General features: G+C 42.1%; 1 protein-coding gene across 1 annotated transcript in view; it reads left to right on the forward strand.

Moving 5' to 3' along the window:
• Positions 1–458: 458 nt before the first annotated feature.
• Positions 459–18,019, forward strand: part of LOC115474236 (transmembrane protein 182-like) — a 36,125-nt gene continuing 18,564 nt past the window's right edge. Inside the window, exons 1-3 of the mRNA XM_030209618.1 lie at positions 459–676; positions 7,341–7,458; positions 8,376–8,474. Coding sequence (XP_030065478.1) covers positions 524–676; positions 7,341–7,458; positions 8,376–8,474 — 370 coding nt within the window. The 5' untranslated portion in view covers positions 459–523. The remainder of the gene's footprint in view (positions 677–7,340; positions 7,459–8,375; positions 8,475–18,019) is intronic.

The following is an 18,019-nucleotide window of genomic DNA, read 5'->3' on the forward strand; positions in this document are numbered from 1 at the left end:
TAGGACTGCTGTTTAGGTGATCCGATTTGACTGCTAAACTAAACAGTAATATTCAGCAGAGATAACCAGCTATCTCGTGCTGTATATCAGTGCTTAGCCGGTTAAGTGCTATTTAACAGGCCAGGAACCATTCCTGGCCACATAAATAGCACTAAATATCAACCGGTAATTAGTGAATAGTAGTATATCCAAAAATGTGTAAATAAATAAAGAAACAATCAGGATGCATTTGCAAATTCCATTGTTAACTCATTGTGCTCAGATAGCATATTAATTTGGAATTTTCTAATCATATATTTATGTGCAAGTTTTCACATGTGTCACAAGTGTTGGGGTGAGTAAGACCATCTGCTTTTAATAGTTCTTCCACTCCACTGTGAAACTCACACCAGTCAGAAAAAAAAATGCTAATCCATATCCCAAAATAGCCCCTGTCTCTTTATACCCATCCTCACAGCCTGGGGTTAGACTGTACTTTTGCACTTCCCTGTTTACTGAGTGTACCAAACAACTTAGTGCTAAAATGAAGGTTGGAATAGCTGCATTTATTGCAGGGCTTGTCGGGGGCCTTGGCGTGCTCCTATTCCTCATCGCTTTTGCGACTGACTATTGGCTGTTGGCAATTGAGAACTGTGGATACTTGGAATTTGAACATGGATCTGTGCAACTGAATGAGGTAAAAACTGAAATCTGTTTAAACCAACAAAATGTCTGTACTGGAAACAAACGCAAGTCTTGAATGTCTTGTAAAAGTGCAATTAGAAGCTTTAGAGTGGTAATTCTGGTATTATATTACTGGGAATTGCCTGATTTTGGAACATTTGAAGTATGTGTATAGTCAATGCAGCCCTCAGGGTTGTCTGTACCATTTCAAGGAGGTAATAGGCCTGATTCATCAAGGTTTTCTCAACACCCTCACTTATCACCCCTACCACTGCAATTTCCCCACCCCTAGCTGTCTGTTCGTCTGTCTAATTTAGATTGTAAGCTCTGTTGAGCAGGGACTGTCTTTTCATGTTCATTTGTACAGCGCTGCGAAAGTCTAGTAGCGCTATAGAAATGTTTAATAGTAGTAGTAGTAGTTTTCCTTTAGATACACAGTAGGAGAAAAAAGCCTTAGGGAATCAAGTGAAATGCGGTGCAGGCTTAAAGGAGAAAAACTAGTTTCTGTGAATCACTATTTAAACCAAAGGAAAAGGAAGGATTCACATTATGAGAATGCTAAATATATTTGTGCTTTTTAATTATTATCTATAAGTGGAAATGCTTGTGTTTGGGGCCCTTTTACTAAGGTGTGTTAAGCAGCTAATGCAAGCCCACATTACTGTCTACTGCGTTAAGAACTGCAGTGAGCAGTAAAAATGCCTCATTACTGTAGCTGTCTAATGTGGAAGTGGGTCGGAGTTGGGCTTGAGAAGGATGGATGGAAGGCTGTGACACTGCATCTTCAGTACCACATGCTACCTTTCACAACTGCTGATAGCGCAGCTGAACTTACTTGTATTCAAGACCGCTTACTAATTTGGTAGCCGCCCTCTGGACCGACTCCATCCTGTTTATATCTTTCCACAGGTGTGGTCTCCAGAACTGCACGCAATACTCCAAATGAGGCCTCACCAGAGACTTATACAACAGTACTATCACCTCCTTTTTCCTGCTGGTCATACCTCTCTTTATGCACCCAACCATCCTTCTGGCTTTGGCCGTCGCTTTTTCTATCTGTTTGAAAGCTTTAAGGTCGTCAGACACAATCACCCCTAAGTCCCACTCTTCCTTCGCACACTGAAGCACTACATCCCCTATACTGTACCGTTCCCTTGGATTTTTGCGACCCAAGTGCATGACCCTGCATTTTTTGGGATTAAACCTTAGTTGCCAAATATTCGTCCATTCCTCTAGATTCGCTAGGTCCTTCCTCATGTCATTCACACCCTCCAGGGTGTCCACCCTGTTGCAGAGTTTAGTATCATCCGCAAAGAGACAAACCTTACCAGACAGCCCTTCCGCAATATCGCTCACAAAGACGTTAAAAAGAGCCGGCCCCAGGACCGATCCTACTACTACTACTACTATTTATCATTTCTATAGTGCTACAAGGCATACGCAGTGCTGTACACCATACACAAAAAAGACAGTCCCTGCTCAAAGAGCTTACAATCTGGGGCGGGACCAGAGCTGAGAGAGAGAGAAGGGTCGAGCCTGCATGCCTGTTACCGCTGCTGCCGGCCGCCGTAAACTTGACTTTGTAAGTGAAGATGACTTTTAAAATTTGGAGGTAGGGAGCCTGGAACTGGAAGGGAGGGAGGGAGGAAGGGAGGGACGACAACACCCTCATGTGTGTGACGTTGCATTCCGCGGGGGGGATCCTGAAACTCGGACAGAGGGAGGGGGACCCTGAAACTCAGACAGAGGGAGGGGGGACCCTGAAACTCAGAGGGAGGGAGGGAGGGGGGAACCTGAAACTCAGTCCCCTGGAACTCGGAGGGAGGGGACAACCCTGGAACTCAGAGGGAGAGGGGATGACCCTGGAACTCGGAGGGAGGGGGGAAGATCATGGAACTCGGAGGGAGGGGGGATGACCCTGGAACTCGGAGGGAGGGAGGGAATGACCCTGGAACTCGGAGGGAGGGGATGATCCTGGAGCTCGGAGGGAGGGGGAGGACAACCCTGGAACTCGGAGGGAGGGAGGGAGGGGGGATGACCCTGGAACTCGGAGGGAGGGAGGGAGGTAGGGGACGACCCTGGAGCTCAGAGGGAGGGAGGGGACAGACGACCCTGGAACTCGGAGGGAGGTAGGGAGGGGATGGGCGACCCTGGAACTCGGAGGGAGGGGACGACCCTGGAACTCGGAGGGAGGGATGAAGGGAGGGGGGATGACCCTGGAACTCGGAGGGAGGGAGGGGGATGACCCTGGAACTGGGAGGAAGGGAGGGAGGGAAGGGGTGCCCATGGCACACACTCTCATTCTCACACATACACTCTCTCTCTCACAGACACACTCGCACCCAGTCTCACTCTCTCTCTGTCACACATACACACTCGCACATTCACTCTCTCTCTCTCTCACAGTCACTCTTGCACACACTCTCTCAAACATACACACTCCGAGGAAAACCTTGCTAGCGCCCATTTCATTTGTGTCAGAAACGGGCCTTTTTACTAGTAATATTATAATGCCTCTGTATCACTCCATGGTGCAACCTCACCTTGAGTATTGCATTCAGTTCTGGTTGCCGTATCTCCATCCATCTGTTTGTGACATCAGACATCACAGACAGGGATTATACTGGTGAAAGCACACAAAATGAAAACATAAGTGGTGAGGATAAAAAAAATGAAGGTGGGCATAAGGGATGAAAGGTCACTATTAGAAGCAACCTTTTGAGTCAACCTGCAATACCCCTCTGTCACTGTTGCAACTTGAGTTGGCAAGTGAATGCATAATGGGGTCCTATTATTATCTTTTTTCTTGCCTATTTCCTATCTCTTGCCCTTGTTCTCTTATTTAGTAAACCATTCCTTGATGTTGATTTTCTGAGGTGCCTAGGCTGCATTCACTTCATAGGCAACTAGTGTCTCACCTGAGGAGGCTGAGCCTTTCTGATCCTCTTATATTGGGTGTCTATGATTCTTCTCCTCTGCTTCCTGGGACCCAACTCTTGCTTTGAACAGTGTCATAGTGTGCTGTTTCATGTGGTTCAAAGCTTTAGACAGGTTCCAAGATGCATAGCTGGAACATGTGGGGGTCCAAAGCAGCGGTAAGCCCAACTTGGGCTTACCACTCGCTAATCTGGAACTACTGTCGGGCTACCACAGTAGACTGGAGGTAGATTCTACCCCCAGCATAAGCCACTTCCGGGGCTACAAACTTTTTTTATTTTTGTAGCGCCGGTGTTTAGCCAGCAGTAATTGGGCAGTGCCATGTGCTGGCCCAGTTACAGCTAGGTTAGTGTGGGAGCCCCAGTGGCGTAGCAAGGGGGGGGGGGGGCGGTCCGCCCCGGGTGTCAGCTCAAGGGGGGTGCTTCCTGCCAGCTCCCCCCGGGTGCAGCACGATGACACCCCCCACCTCGGCGCATCAACACCCCCAGACCCAGTGCCTACCCTCAGCTCCGTCCAACCAGCTCCTGCACCCTACCTTTAAAGAAATCTTGGAAGCCGTGGCGAGGCAAGGCGCAGCGCCTCGCGCCTGCACGTAAAAGAAGTGTGGATCATCTCATCGGGCCTTCCCTCACTCTGTCCCGCCCTCCGCTGACGCAACTTCCTATTTCCGCAAAGGCAGGACAGACAGAGTGAGGGAAGGCCCGATGAGATGATCCACACTTCTTTTACATGCAGGCGCGAGGCGCTGCGCCTCACCTCACCACGGCTTCTGAGATTTCTTTAAAGGTAGGGTGCGGGAGCTGGTTGGACGGAGTTGAGGAGGGTAGGCACTGGGTCGGGGGGGGGGATGTCATTGTTCTGCACCCGGGGGGGGGGGGGGTGCAACGGCGAACCGCCCCAGGTGGCAGCCCCCCTTGCTATGCCACTGGGGAGCCCTTATCGCCACCTCAATGGGTGGCTGTAAGGGCTCTCCCCAAAATGGCCACATGGCAAATGGTTCACTTGTCGCACGGCCATTTCTTAAAAAATAAAGACAGCCTTTAACCTGCTGCGGTAAAGGGGGCCTCAGTGCGTGCCAAAAACACGTGCTGATGCCAGTGCAGGCCCTTTTTTACCGCAGCTTAGTTAAAGGACCCCTGTATGCTTTCTTCATCTTTCTCTATCTGCAGAACTAATTAGTGACAGTAGAAGAGGAAGGAGCTAGGGGAGCTGAGAACAGGATGGGGGTAAGCTGGGTGATAGGGGGCAGATCAGGTAGGGTGATGAAGATGAGATAGGGTGAGGGGCTCAGCCTTGGAGGGGGGAAGGTGAGAGTATAGAGAGGCTGGGAGGGGTGTGAAAAGATGTAGAATAAAGGCAAAAAAACAACACAAAACAAAATAAATTTAGACCAAGGAAATGAAAACAGATTTAAAAAAAGCAAAAAAAACAAGTCTAGAATTGTCTGGTCGCTACACACTGCCCCTGTTTATATGGCACCCATAAAGTGTGCTCTTCTTAAATTGCCATGCAATTTGAGACTTGTTTTAATCTAAAGAAGATTATGAGTAACTGAGGCTACAGTTCATTGGTGATTTAATTCGTTTGTGTTATTGTTTTCATTGTCCTGTTGTGCTATGGCATGTGTAACCAGGGATTGAAAATGTGGTTTGTATTATATATAATTAAGCATATGCCTTATGCACCATTAATTAGAAAGATTAATAATAGATGGGATAAAGGGAATGGGAGAGCTTATGTAGCCATGAGCAGATTGGTTTAACTTTATTATTTTAATTTATTAGGATATTTTCTGAAGACATTAATTCGATCTCTCATCACCTTCTCCTTGCACTACTGCACTCTGCTCCTCAAAGGTCTCTCAGTGAACCATTCATCCACACTATGTTCAAAATTCGGCTGCACAAGTTACCTTCATTCAGTGCCATTACATTTGTTCCCAGTTCACTTCCACATGCAGTTCAAGCCTCTCCTACTCACCTTTGTAAGTGTATTCATTCTGCAACTGCACATGATCTCTCTTCTCTTATTTCCACCTACACTCATCACAAACTCCATTGATCGGGCAAGCTGCTCTATCTGTGGATCCTTCTCCATTAACAGCTTCCATCTTCTTGTACTTTATTTCTAGAATAGCTTTCCTGAGTTAGTATATCATTTTCTTTCTATGGCCATATTCAAATCCCACGTAAACACCCACCCTTTCGATGCTGCTTTTAACTCTTAACCCCTGGTCATTGTGTCATTGATATTAACCTTATTCCACCTAATATTGAAAACCATTAAACCAGCCAGGAATGGTGCCTGGCATTTAACCAGTTATCCAGCAATATTCAGTGGGAGATCACCGGTTATCTTCCGCTTAATATTGCCGGTTAGCACTTAGCGGATAACCAGTTATATTGCACGATATAACCGCTATCTGCTAATATTCAGCGCATTGTCGGTCAAGTTTGGTGGCCAAATTCAGCCGCTGAAATAGCAGTCCTATCTTTGGCTGGTTTCAATTTAACCGGGCAGTGCTGAATATTGGCTTGGCCAGTTAAGTTGAAAACTGGCCAAAAAAACACCAAGATATTTAATGTTGGTCACTAGAAATGACCCGGCATTGAATACCTGGGCTCAACTCCAACCATGGGAGTCAGCCCAGCTCCCTGTCGCAGCTTAAATATCGGGTCCGTTATCTACAATCAATAATTTTCCTGAAGTCTCATGTCTGTGTGTCTTGTTTTGATTGTATGCTTCAGGAAGCAAACAATCCCTTATGTGATCCTTTATAGCACTCTGGACATTTAAAGGTACTTTTTCTAAGCTGCAGCCAAATGTGGTCTTAGAGTGCACTTACGTGGGTCATTCCCATGTGCTAAGACCATTAGTACTGCAGCCTTAAACTAGCCTATTTTCTATTTTTTTTTTCATTAATGGCCAATCTGTAGTGTAAAGTGAACGAATATCTCCTATAATATATGGAGAAAAAAAGAACTCAGTGGAAAACCAGTCTACAAGGGGACTAAACCCTTAGAAAAAACCACCATCATTGGCAAACACAAAAATGCAAAACAAAAAACAAACAAACAAAAAATTCCATAAATTAGAGCGCTCACAGCAAAAAACAAACAAATGATAAATATCCCTTAGAATCTTTCTTATCTTATCCTTGGGTATTTTCTTGTGATTACTTTTCTCTTCTGATCCCTTGTTTTTCTTATTTTCAACATATGCTAATGTTGCTATTAGCCCAATGCCATTTTAAAAAATTATTGCCACTCATTTTGTAGGTGGTAGAGGCTCATACAGTACCCGTACACTAACCAGGTAGTGTGCAGTAATGAGATGCACTAACCGGTTAGTGCAGGAACCCCCAGTCTCCATCCATAACACACACCCTCAAAAAATTAGAATTTTTTTTTAGCATGTGGTTAGCGTGTGCAGTACTCCATTTGCAGCTGCATTTGTCACATGTTAGCCCCTAACACAGCTTAGTAAAATGGTCCCTTAATATCTATGGCATTTACCTTTATGTTATTGCTTTAACTTTGACAACATTCATTAATATTTTAGACATGGAGAAGTTGTCAAAGCAGTGGTAGATAAAGCCTATATGTATTTGCAGACTCGTAACTGATTGTGTTAATATCTATCTATCTATCTATCTATCTATCTATCTATCTATCTATCTATCTATCTATCTATCTATCTATCTATCTATCTATCTATCTATTTTTTTTCTTACATTGTAGACTGAGTTTGTGAAAGTGTCTGAAAAAGCTGTCCTTACTTTTCACCATGAAGGCTTCTTTTGGAGATGTAGGTTCTTTGGAGATGACTACCAGGAAACCATATGGAACTTCTGGTTCAGTGAGTGCTAATGATCCATTCTACACTCTAATTTACACATATTTACCAGGAGCAAAGGGGCTACCAAAGCGAAAATATTTATTTATTAGGATTTATTTACTGCCTTTTTGAAGGAATTCGCTCAAGGCGGTATACAGTAAGAATCAGACATGAGCAATAGGCAATTACAGTAGTAAAAATATTCAAATAACAAGTATGGCACAGTATACTACTTACAATATCAACACAATACATACTAGAACATTTTAATTGATAGTGAAGGGTATAAGCAAAGATGGAACATATTTAATTTGTCTACTAAAGGGCACTAGGAAATGGGCTTCATACATGCTAATGTAGGACATGCAGGTTCCTTGGAGTCCTGCAGAGCTTACCTGCCCCTCATTGTTAAAAATTCGATAACGAAACAGCACCCCCCTGCTGGCAGAAATATAGATGGAGGACTCCCACTCAGCTTAGACAGAACAGTGGCACTGATCTGTACGTCTCAATTCCTACTTCTATGACCTGTCTAGAATGGTGCTGCAAGGTTATACTGACCATCACATAATGCTAGAGAAAACAGGAAAGAGAAACTAGATCATTCAACTGCTATGAATTTTTTTAAAACTTGGACTTTTATTAGTTGTGTAAGCAAAAAAAAAAAATTATTGATAATACCATGTCCCTAACAATCCTGGGTTAGAAAGGAGTAATTTTCAGTAGGGATGTGCATTTGTTTGAAATGACATGGGAAATGTCATTTCAGGACATTTTTACCCCACAAATGTGCACTATTTATGACATTTCCGGAAACAAAATGCAAAAAATAAGCAAAACAAAAAGAAGATTCCCATAAATGACATGTAAAACTAAACAAAAATGAAAATGTTTGGCCTGCACACCCTTAATATTTTGCATGTTAAATGTCTTTACAGCTAATCAAGCTCATCCCAAACACTGTATTCATGGCTACTTGTTTCCTATGCCAATTGCTACCGGACCACATCCACATCCTTCCTATGATGCAACAGCAGGTTGGTTCCTATTGTAATCAATAGTGCCCTTTTCTGTAGTCTTAGGGCTGTTTGTTTCTGAAGCCTGTTTTTATTCTTTGTGAACATTTCCTAAGCTTTAGTCTGTAATAAATTCCTTGCCCTGTAATGAAGTATCAGTACTCCTCGTCATATGAGGGCGATTCTAAAAATGGGCGACTCCATTTACGCACCTGAAGCTGCGTGGTGAGATCTGACTTATTCTATAACAGCATTTGAGAGCCCAGATTCTATTATAGAATTCTAGAGTAACCCGGCACCAGTGCATTAGCCTTTTTGTGCTTGTAGTTATACAAACCATAGACTTGGTGTAACTGTTGGTGGCTAAATCAGTAAGGGTGCACCTCACTTAGGAGTCCTTTTACTAAGGTGTGCTGAAAAATGGCCTGTGGTAGTGTAGGCATGGGGTTTGGGCACGGGCAAATCCATTTTCAGCACTCCTGTAAAAAAATGCCTTAAAATTTTTTTTTTCCGAAAATGAACGTGCAGCAAAAATGAAAATTGCTGCGCGTCCATTTTGGGTCTGAGACCTTACTACCAACCACTGACCTAGCGGTAAAGTCTCACGCGGTAGCCGGGCAGTAATGACCTACGCGCATCAAATTCCACTTGGCGCGTGTCCAATACACGCATCTGAAAATAAAAATTATTTTTTGGGACGCACATATCAGACGTGCACCAAAAATGAAAATATAGCAAGAGCCAAATGGTAGCCGGGCTGTAACTCCATTTTGGCATGAGTAGATGCTTTTGCTGCTTAGTAAAAGGGCCCCTTACAGTATTCTCTAATTGCCCAGTATTCAAAGCAATTTAAATGGCCCAGAGAGGATCCTGGCCGTTTAAATTGCCTATCCATGGCTAACCATAAAATATTCGCAGCACTTAACCATTAGTGGTGAATTCTATATACGGCTTTCAAAAAATCACCGCAGAAAAAAATGCTATTCTATAAGTCGTGCGTAAAGTTAGGTGTGGTTTAAAAAATAGCACTTAAGCCTGAGAATTGTGCCTAACTTTAGGTGTGGCCATTTGCCCCAACTGAAATGTGGTGCAAATGTATGCGCTTAAATTAGGCGCATATCCCCCCTCATTCTATCAGAAAGCATGTAAATGTTAGGAATGCCCCCATTCTGCCCATGACCCTTCCATTTCCACCCCTCCTTTTTCAACTCACATATAAAAGTTAGGTGGAGATTCCGCACCTAACATTTATGCATGTAAATGTCAATTAAATCTACAGCCAATCGGCACTAATTAGTTCACTATTCAATTAACTTACATGCGCAAATTGGGTTCGCACCCAAATTTACATGTGCAATTTTTTAGTGACTTTTATAGATTTAGGAGGTTAGTGCTGCTGAAAATTCGCAGTTAGCACTCGAGCTGAAACAGGTTAACTTGTAGGCGTTCCATAGGCAAAGTTGGCACTTATTGTATTGTAACATTTATAACCCGCGCTTTCCCACTTGTTAGCAGGCTCAATGTGGCTTACAATAAAACAAAATTTACAGGATAGTACAAAATGGAATTCAATAGGATAAAGCATATTTAAGTTTTGTCAAGTAGTCAGATCCAGGTATCGCAAATGGATTTTTAATTTGTCAAGTCTTATGTGTAGGCTTGTTTGAAAAGGTGAGTTTTAAGTAGCTTCTGGAAGGGTAGATGGTTATTGACTATACGAATCGATCTTGGTAGAGTATTCCAGAGCTTGCTGCCTATAATGGAGAAATTGGATGCATAGTATGTTTTGTATCTGATTCCTTTACAACTGGGAAGGTGTAAGTTTAGATAAGTTCGAGAAGATCTAGAGCAATTCCTGGTAGGAAGGTCAATCAAATTGTACATGTAGGTTGGGGATTCTTCGTAGATAATTTTGTGAATCATCGTGTGGACTTTGAAGTTTATTTGTTCCATAATAAGAAGCCAATGTAGTTTTAAACGGAGAGGTGTTGCGCTCTCATACCGCGTCTTACCAAAAATAAGTCTGGCTGCTGTGTTTTGGGTAGTTTGGAGTTTTTTCAGGACTTGGGCCTTATGCGGTTAAGTGCCTATATTCAGCCCTTAGGTGCATAACATAACTACTTAAATTGGGCCACATAAAAAGCAGTCCTATATTAAGTGGTTAAGGACTAAATATTCACTTAACTGCGTACGTTTTATTTGGCAACATATAACCTGGTGCCTGGCAATGAATATGTGGGATACAGCTGGTGGCGGGCATAAAAATGCTGACTGCCGCTGGCTGAATATAGTCTGGTAAGTAGTGTACATATGTGGCAGCTCTGCCCATGCCCCTATGACACCATCTTCTATTTGCACACTATCAGGGGAAGTCAATAAATGGTGCTTAAAATTGCATGTGCAAATTTGGGCGTGCAATGTAATTAACTAATGAGCCTATTAGCGCCAATAATTGGGCACTAACAATTAGTTATTGGTGTTAATTGACAGTAATTTGGATTTTCACTTGCATCTTGCTAAGCACTATTTTATAAAGATGTGCACGTTATTCCTTTAGTGTGCAACTGAAAAGAGGGTATGGCCATAGGCTATTAGGGAATTCGGGGGATCTGCGCCTAATTAAGGCATGGGGATTTACACCAGGGTTCAGCTGGTGTAAATCCTCGTGCCTAAAAGTTGGACACAGATCCCGGTGTTATGTGCTATTCTATAAATGGCACCTAACTCGGAGCACTGTTTATAGAATAGCGCTCAGCGTACATTTTTCTTGGCGGGCAAATTTGGGCGCCACTTATTGAATTTAGTCCTATGCCACTTATGTGTGCCCTTACAGAATAGTGCTCAGTGAATCTGCTGCCACTAATGCACGAAAGTGTACACTTACCCATGTATACAAATGGAGTGTAAATGCACGCGCCCTGTAATAGAATTAGGGGGATGACGGAAGAAAGCACTGTAGCCTGTGCATTTTGTCTAGCAAAAAAGGTGCTGGTACTCAAATGCCAAGCCACCCTTCAGGGATGGAATGATCATTGAGGGACTCACCCCACAATAGCCAGGCCCCCTGCAACCAGACACAGAATCTATGACAAGGCAGAATTTGTATGTAGAACCTGAGCTCTTTCATTAAAATATGAGAACCATGGGTCAATTTTAGCAGACAGTGGAAAAGGTGCCGGCACTCAGTACCCCCAAGTACCCCCTCAAAAAAAGCCCTGATGTAGCTAACAAGTTTCATGCAATGATTTCTCTTTTGCACAGCTCTTGTTACTAGGGTAGGCAACCTCTAGTTGCCGAGGACTGCAATCTAGTTGGATTTCCATGATATCCCTCATAAATATGTGTTAACAGTACATAGATACAATGGGTAAATAAATTTCAATATAGCTGATAACAAGCTCCAATTTATAATATCCGAACAACTATGATAACATTCAAAAAACTTTATTTTCCAATCAAAAATACTAGTGAAAATTCAGTATCTCAGCATTCTAACATATGCATATTCTAAATTAAATTACATCCTATTGTGCAAAATCACAAAGAGCATGAAACAATTCAAACATATATATCAGATGTAATGCACACTGCCTAAACCTGACAATAATATATAAACTACTAAATACTAAAAAAGGATGTACTTATCTCAATGCTAAATGATGATTTCTTCCAAATCTTGAGTCAATAAAAGTACAGCGAGTTTGTCTTGATTCACAAGGAGCAGGCATCGATCCAGATACATAAATATAATAAAGGTCAAGCTTTGTTACACAATAAGACTGCAGAACTTGTAAAGCAGAACTTGAAAACATCCAATTTTCGATTCCCAAACCCAACCTGGTCCGTGTTTCACAATAATTAGCGTCATCAGGGGTTGGATTCCTAAATATAAACTAACAATTGCAACATGCATATCCCAATGTCTCACTCCTACCTCAAAATAATACATTTATAAAACACTTACAAAACAATCCTTAAAGATATTCAAGGACGGCAGACAGTCAAAGACTCCATCCCATGCCCTCCCATCAAAGCATCGGGTCTCCAAGAGATGCCAACATATGCGTATGGAGCCTCCGAATACCCAACAGTTCAAATAACATGTGACTCCCCACCCTTCATACACTCAACCAGTCCACTTCCTTGTTTAGACTATGGGGTATTAGCATATTCCAAGTAAAAATTAAACGCTGCTCTTTCCTTAATAGCATTAGCGGTATATTCCCACCCCTACCACTTGTAAGTTGACATAGCACTACAAATCTCAAATCTTCAACTGCATGACTTGCCAATATCCAGTGCGTTACAAGGGGGGGGGGGGGGGGGGCTTCCTGCCATTACACATATAAATTGCTTAAGTGTTGGGCTATCCTATATTTGATTTTACATCTAGTATGCCTTATGTACCAGAAACCACAGGGGAAAACAAACCAGCAGATCAGTATAATATCCAAAAAGACTTTATTGAGGATACCGTGTATGAAGCAAATGCCCGACACAGGCCGTGTTTCGCCCAACAATAGGGCTGCGTCAGGGGCTAGTCTGTATCTTTCTTAAATAAGATCGTTAGCAGGCTATTCATTGTCTATCTGGCATCATCCAGGATATTCTATTTTATGCTGCTCAGGCTGGTTTTTTATGAAGAAGGTTCCTTATATCCTTGTTTTGACATATAATTTGATACCCATCTTATTTAAGAAAGGTACAGACTAGCCCCTGACACAGCTCTATTGTTGGGCGAAACACGGCCTGTGTCGGACATTTGTTTCATACACAGTATCCTCAATAAAGTCTTTTTGGATATTATACTGATCTGCTGGTTTGATTTCCACGTTGGATTTTGCAGATCGTTTGCTTTGTTGCTTTCTGGGACCCAGAAACCACAGGGACAGCAAATATCATAAACGCACGTCATTAAATTGCAATCTGTGTATCCAGGTAATTTAAAAGTTCTCCCTGCAGAATGAGGCACAACGATCTCATTCACTTGCAACGCAATATGTGTGAGGTAGATTTGCACACAAGTGAAGTGGAGGAGTGGCCTAGTGGTTAGGGTGGTGGACTTTGGTCCTGGGGAACTGAGGAACTGAGTTTGATTCCCACTTCAGGCCTAGGCAGTTCCTTGTGACTCTAGGCAAGTCACTTAACCCTCCATTGCCACATTGAGCCTGCCATGAGTGGGAAAGTGCAGGCTACAAATGTAAAAAAAAAATAAAAGCAATGTGCATACAAATGTATCTCATTCATATTCATTACTCCATCTCTGATGACTAATACAGTACTTAAATAATATATAATGACCCATTCACAACTATTCATACACTGTTTAAATCACAACCTTCATTACAAAATATTCCCAAATAATCAATTTAAAACTACACCACCTCCCCGCAGCAATTATGCTCATTCACGTAGTTCATATGTCAATGAGTTCATTTTTTCAATACGATTCTTCTTCAAATTACTGTAGATTAATACCAGAGAAGTCCTTGGTGATCTTTCAATAATATAACTTACTTCATAGCTTTCAAAGTTCGGCAGAGCGTCACAACAAGGTCGCCACTCCTTTCCAAGTTGAAATCAAAATTTGCAATCTGGTATACAACTTAGAAAAATCATACGCTGCCTGGGGACCATCGAGTGCCATACACCAACTTTATCCACACAATGCTTGACACAACAATCTTTAGAGTTCTCCAGGTCTCTTAAATCTCTTTAGGTCTCAACAGTGGCCGTGTTTCATAGTAACATAGTAGATGACGGCAGAGAAAGACTGTACGGTCCATCCAGTCTGCCCAACAAGATAAACTCCTATGTGCTACTTTATATGTATACCTGACCTTGATTTGTATCTGCCATTTTCAGGGCACAGACCATAGAAGTCTACCCAGCATTAGCCCCGCCTCCCAACCACCGGTGCTGCCACCCAATCTCTGCTAAGCTTCTGAGAATCCATTCTTTCTGAACAGGATTCCTTTATGTTTATCCCATGCATTTTTTAATTCCGTTACTGTTTTCATCTCCACCACCTCCCTCAGGAGGGCATTCCAAGTATCCACCACTCTCTCCGTGAAAAAATACTTCCTGACATTTTTCCTGAGTCTGCCCCCCTTCAACCTCATTTCATGTCCTCTAGTTCTACCGCCTTCCCGTCTCCAGGAAAGCTTAGTTTGTGGATTAATACCCTTCAAATATTTGAAAATCTGTATTATATCACCCCTGTTTCTCCTTTCCTCCAGGGAATACATGTTCGGGTCCACAGGTCTCTCCTCATACGTCTTGTAACGCAAATCCCATACCATTTTTGAAGTTTTTCTTTGCACCACTTCAATTCTTTTTACATACTTAGCATGATACGGCCTCCAAAACTGAACACAATACTCCAGGTGGGGCCTCACCAACGACTTGTACAGGGGCATCAACACGTCCTTTCTTCTGCTGGTCACACCTCTCTCTATACAGTCTAGCAACCTTCTGGCTATGGCCACCGCCTTGTCACACTGTTTCGTCACCTTCAGATCCTCAGATACTATCTCCCTAAGATCCCTCTTCCTGTCTGTACATTTCACATTACACATACACATATGTCTCCCATGGATTTCTACTCCCTAAATGGATCACTTTGCATTTCTTTGTATTATATTTTAATTACCAAACATTAGACCATTCTTCTAGCTTCTGCAGATCCTTTTTCATGTTTTCCACTTTACCTTCTAACCCTTCAGCAATGTCACTCACAAATATATTGAACAGAGTCGGCCCCAGCACCGATCCCTGAGGCACTCCACTTCCACCTTTCCCTTATCTGAGTGAATTCCATTAACCACCACCCTCTGGCGTCTGTCCGTCAACCAGTTCCTAATCCAGTTCACCACTTCAGGTCCTATCTTCTGCCTGTCAAGTTTATTCAAGAGTCTCCTGTGGGGAACTGTGTCAAAAGCTTTGCTGAAACCTAAGTAGATTACATCTATAGAAAATCCTTGATTCAATTCTCTGATCACCCAGTCAAAGAATTCAATGAGATTCGTTTGGCATGATTAAAACCATGTTGTCTCGGATCCTGCAACTTATTGGCTTCTAGGAAATTCACTATCCTTTCCTTCAGCATTGCTTCCATTACTTTTCCAATAACTGAAGTGAGGCTTACCAGCTTGTAGTTTCCAGCTTTTTCCCGATCACCACTTTTGTGAAGAGGGACCACATCCGCTCTTCTCCAGTCCCACGGAACCTCTCCCGTCTCCAAGGATTTATTAAACAAATCTTTAAGAGGACCAGCTAGAACCTTTCTGAGCTCCCTTAATATCCTGGGGTGGATACCGTCCGGTCCCATAGCTTTGTCCACCTTTAGATTTTCAAGTTGTTCATACACACTCTCTTCTGTGAACGGTGCTATATCCGCTCCATTCTCATATGTACTTTTGCCAGTCAATCGTGGTCCTTCTCCAGGATTTTCTTCAGTGAAAACAGCGCAAAAGTATTTATTTAGCAAATTTGCTTTTTCTTCATCATTATCCACATAGTGGTTTGTAGCATCTTTCAGTCTCTCAATTCCATTTTTAGTCTTCCTCCTTTCACTAATATACCTGAAGAAATTTTTGTCGCCCCTCCTTACATTTCTAGCCATTTGTTCTTCTGCTTGCACTTTCGCCAGACTTATCTCTCTCTTGGCTTTCAGTTTCATCCGGTATTCGTCTCTGTGTTCCTCTTCTTGAGTTTTTCTGTATTTCATGAACGCCAACTCTTTAGCCTTTATTTTCTCAGCCACTTGCTTGGAGAACCATATCGGTTTCCTTCTTCTTTTGCTTTTATTTACTCTCTTTACATAAAGGTTTCTGGCCATATTTATAGCTTCTTTCAGCCTGGACCACTGCCCTTCCACTTCTCATATGTCCTCCCAGCCCATCAGTTCCTTCCTCAGGTATTCCCCCAGTTTACTAAAGTCAGCATTGTATTAATCTACAGTAATTCGAAGAAGAATCTTATTGATAAATGAACTCATTGACATATGAACTACGTGTATGAGCATAATTGCTGCGGGGAGGGGGTGCAGCTTTAAATTGATTGTTTGGGAATATTTTGTAATAAAGGTTGTGATTTTAAACAGTGTATGAATAGTTGTTTAAGTACTGTATTAGTCATCAGAGATGGCGTATTTAATATATTTTGACTAATTATTGAAAATTCAGTCCGTGTATATAATTAAGGTTAGCTTATTCATATTCATTAGGGATACCCTGAAAACCTGAGCAGATTGTTGTTCGCAGGGCCTGGATGTTGCTTATCCCTGCTTGTAACAGCTGTTCTGAAAATGAAATGCTCTCTCTTTCAAGGAATGTGTATGACCCCACCCCACCCCACCAAAAGATGGTAGCAGTTGCAGACTTTAAAGAAGCGTTTTTGTCTTAAATGTTATTTGTTAAGATAATTTTGTTCCCACAATATGAGATTATTTCAAAGCACATTAGTCACATGGAAGATTTTTACATAAAAACTTCCCAAAACTAAAGAAACAGATTTAACATAGATATTGGATCAATGCCAGCTTTTCAATCTTCTCAGTCACACCCATACCATAACCTCTTCCCACACAGTTCTCCTGTGAAGGATTGGAGCCATCTGTCCCTGTATGTCAGTCCTTAAAATACAACAAACTTCTCCACCCACCAACAATCTCTCCAAGGCTGGCTGCTGACAAAGTCTCTACACAAGAGTTTGTGCTGAGTGGTAAAGATTTGTGTGCAAAGACATATCATAACATTTACCTTAGCTGTCATATGAAGTTATAGGGGAGGTACGGTACAAAGAATAAGTTTAAAATCAAATGAATGATGGAAAAGAAAAATACATCTGCCCACTACTGTTAATACATTTACAACATTACATAGAAATCAGCAATTTTCTTGATATGCTCTTTTGCAAAACCATTTTGCAGTAGATATAAGGAGAAACACTTTTGAAAATTGAGCTTATTTATTCAATTTGACTAATTTCGTTCTTGTGGACAAATAAGCCCGATTTATCTAGGGAATATCCCTTTGTTTTCAACAGGGAAAATGCTGGCAAAAAAAAACTAAAAAGTGAACCCCTTAGGGTTTCAGAAGATTGTTTGAACTGTGAATGATTTAAAATCTGCTGCACCTCATAGGGTTCTGTTGACTACAGTGCAGTACATTTTTGCACTTAACACTTTCCCCCGTTTACTAAGCCATGCTAGTGGCTGCCGTGCGCTAATGGGCTGTGTCGGCATTGCAGAGCAGCAGCCGTTAGTGCGGCTTAGTAGACAGTAAACACCAATGTGTGGTAAATGCAAAGGTTATATTACATTATGATCTTATATCCTGCAAAAACCATCAAGTTTGATGCAGGTAGCAATAACGAAGCTGAAGCATACTTCAAAGATTGCAATACAAAAATTCTTCAGGCAGAACAATAGAAAGATATATCATGAATCCAAACCCAGAAAATATTTTTGTAGAAAAACATCTTTAGTAACCTTCTAAATTGACAATAATCATCTGTTTGTCTAAGAAAAAGAGGAAGAGAATTCCGGAATAGTGCTGCTTGTT

The sequence above is a fragment of the Microcaecilia unicolor genome, chromosome 7 (genome assembly GCF_901765095.1).
Source record: "Microcaecilia unicolor chromosome 7, aMicUni1.1, whole genome shotgun sequence".
In the NCBI taxonomy this organism is placed as follows: domain Eukaryota; kingdom Metazoa; phylum Chordata; class Amphibia; order Gymnophiona; family Siphonopidae; genus Microcaecilia; species Microcaecilia unicolor.